General features: G+C 33.7%; 1 protein-coding gene across 1 annotated transcript; it reads left to right on the forward strand.

The window, feature by feature from the left end:
- Positions 1-171: 171 nt before the first annotated feature.
- Positions 172-3,128, forward strand: LOC104992336 (UDP-N-acetylglucosamine transferase subunit ALG13 homolog). The gene is made up of 2 exons (XM_010845200.1): positions 172-848; positions 2,294-3,128. Exon 2 carries the CDS (start codon positions 2,295-2,297, stop codon positions 2,406-2,408), a length of 114 nt encoding a protein of 37 aa, XP_010843502.1. The 5' UTR covers positions 172-848; position 2,294; the 3' UTR covers positions 2,409-3,128.

Genomic DNA, 3,128 nt, shown 5'->3' on the forward strand with positions numbered 1-3,128 from the left:
CTTCTCCAGGGGATCTTCCCAACCCAGGGATCGAACCCAGGTCTTCCACATTGCAGGCAGATTCTTTACAGCTGAGCCACAAGGGAAGCCCAAAAATACTGGAGTGAGTAGCCTAGCCTATCCCTTGTCCAGTGGATCTTCCTGACCCAGGAATCAAACTGGGGTCTCCTGCATTGTAGTCAGATTCCTTACCAACTGAGCTATCAGGGAAGCCCTTGGTGCTGTGGATATAGTGCTGAACATGACATAATGTCCCTGCTGTCTTGGTACCTGTGTTCCAGTGGTGGGAGACAGACATTAAACAGTTCATAAATAAGCAATCCAGAGAATTTCACATGGTGAAATGTGTTTTGGAGAAAATAGGGCAGGGTGATGTGATAGCTGGGGTGAAGACAAATTAGAATGGTTAGGGAAGGCATGACTGGGTGTGCATTTGAGCTGAAACCTAAATGTCTAGAAAGAGCCAATCATGTGAAGCTCTAGAGTCAAAAGCAACAGTGGAAACTGCAAAGGCCCTAAGTTGGGAATGAGCTTGGAGTTTGGTGTGTTTGAGGAATAGAGGGTTAGTGTGGCAGAAGTATAGTAAGCAAGGGTGGCTGTAATATGAAGATGAAGCTGGGTGGGGAGAGCTCACATAAAAATTCTGGTTTTATTCTATGTCTAATAAGAAATATTTTAAAAGAGTATTTTAAGCAGAGGAATTGCTTTTTGGTAAGGAGTATTATTTTCTAGAAGTATATTAGAATTCAGCAAGAACTGATCAACATCACAATAGAAGGATGAAGAAAATTCCTGGTTTGTTTTCTATTAATTCTTCTTCCAACACTAGAAGCTTGCCAAAGGGTCAGGTCAGTAATTCCCAATTATTTGATTTTAAATACAGTCCTAATTTGATGTTTTAAAAGGAAAAAAACCTCATGGAAGTATTACAGAATAAATATTTCTTATGTTATTAAAAGTTGAAATTTAAAATAAACTTTAGAAGAAACTGGCTAGAACATAAGCTTTTCTTTTAATTTTATGTTTTTTGTCTCTTAGGCACTCAACAAGTACTTGTTCATTCATTATTTATTGAGCACATATTATGTGCCAGGCATTATTCTAGACACTTGGCATATGTCAGTGAATACAAAAACAAAGATTTTTATTTTCATTGAGAGGAGACAGATTCATTGAATGTTGCAGGAGCAATGGTTGGTGTTCTAATCCCTGTAATGATGGAGGAGAGGGAATGTCAGGGTGGCTTTGTAATATATAAGCCATTCTTACAATATTGTGAGTGTGGGGAGAAGCCAGATAATAAACATTACTTGGACTGCAGATAATTGGCATATCTGTCCTTAGGTAGTCGAGATTGTTACAGGTTAATACCATTTTTGAAGTAGAATAAATAATAATCTTCCTTAGTTTATGCAAGTTAATTTTTCCAGATACCTTTGGTGAGTATTTTCATTTTAAATATTAAATTAGCTTTGATTTTTATGTTAGTACATTAAAAAGGGGGAAACACTGATTTCATAAACACTTTCTGACTCTCAGGCTGAAAGGGCAGTTGTACAAGTCTCCAGTTTATTAATCTTTTTTCAGTTCTAGAATTCTTTTTTACTTGTATTAATTTCAAGAAAGTCACATGCATGAGTGCCATGAGAAGAATCAACAATTGGTTGTATTTTCATTTTAGGTGTATCATTTGTTTGCCACAAATCTAGGCTGGATGATTGTATGTCTGTTCTAACTTAAGTGGCTGCTATAATATTAAATTTCTTGAAGTAATAGTTTTATGTTGTGATTGAAACCTTATTTCCAACATGCATGGCGATTGTATGTTGCTTAATTATATATGGATTTATAATAGTAAATTACTAGCAAAAAAAGTTATTTTACAATCTTCATGCATGGTCTAGTAAGTCTCCCCAGCTTATTGTGCTTGTCTTGTAACTGTCACTCTTGGTTTCATTTATTCTGTTTTCATAAATTAATTTACTTCAAGTTACATCTGCATAGTCCTGAGAAGTGTTCCAAAGCCATATGACCACATTTTTCATGAAATAACATTTCTGAACTATTTCAGTTGACATAAAAGATTAAGTGACTGTTGCATTGCTATTGACATAAGCTCTTTGTGTTGTTTTATTATTAGTGTACATACCTGTAATATTAAAATACATTAAAATTCACATAGTTTGAGAAGCATCACATTATTCTTGGAAGTTAGATTCAGTCATCAAGTGGGCAGAATTGAATTATGAAATTTTCTCCCATGTTACCTAATATTTTTCTTCTTTTGTTTTAGCATGCTTCCTGGGCTGTTACAGTCAATGGACTTATCAACACTGAACTGTTTTCCTCCTGGCCAGCCAGAAAAATTTTCTGCATTTTTGGATAAAGTTGTTGGATTACAAAAATAAACACTAAACTCTCAACACTTTAAAAACACCCCTCAAATTCAACCCATGGAATGTGGTTAAATCAAGTTTAATATAGAGTATATGTTTATAGAATAATATAAATTAATAAGTCTCCTACATCTATAGAATGTATAGAAAATTTTATTTGTGAATGTTAGCATTTGGGTCCAAATTCTAATTGCAGTTTCACAAGTTTATTAGACTTTTTCCTAATCTTCGTATTTTAGTAAAAGAAATATATAGTGAACATTCACACAGTTTATCCTTGAATCCCAAATGGGCTTGGAATCATGAAAAAAATAATTAAATATGAAAGCTTTGACAAAAACCTCATATGTAGTTACGTTATGTTCCTTAGAGTAAACAATGAAACAGTAACAGACTTGTAAAAAAACATTTGAGTCAGAATCTTTAGCTTCATACTCCAACCAAATTAAAACAAAACAAAAATGATGGGTTGTGTTCTGTGAAGTAAATTATTTATATAAGCTCAGTAATTACCTTAAAAAGATTAACTTTCGAGTCAGTTGATCTACTATACTTCAAGAAACTGTTATCCTGAAGAATAGAGTGGAGTGGATGTATTCATTTTGTTCCTATAAAGTATAAATAGAAAGTGACAATCAAATGTCAAGAAATAATTTCTAGGGACTGCCTCATGTGAATTAAAAGTCTGGGAAGAAAAAGGTTAGAGAAATAAAAAGAGGAAATATAAAAATC

This window comes from Bison bison, unplaced genomic scaffold (genome assembly GCF_000754665.1).
Source record: "Bison bison bison isolate TAMUID 2011002044 unplaced genomic scaffold, Bison_UMD1.0 scf7180017848404, whole genome shotgun sequence".
In the NCBI taxonomy this organism is placed as follows: domain Eukaryota; kingdom Metazoa; phylum Chordata; class Mammalia; order Artiodactyla; family Bovidae; genus Bison; species Bison bison.

What these genes read in the sequence shown, in the direction of transcription:
- LOC104992336 (XM_010845200.1), top strand. Translation starts at nt 2,295, where the DNA reads ATGCTTCCTGGGCTGTTACAGTCAATGGACTTATCAACACTGAACTGT.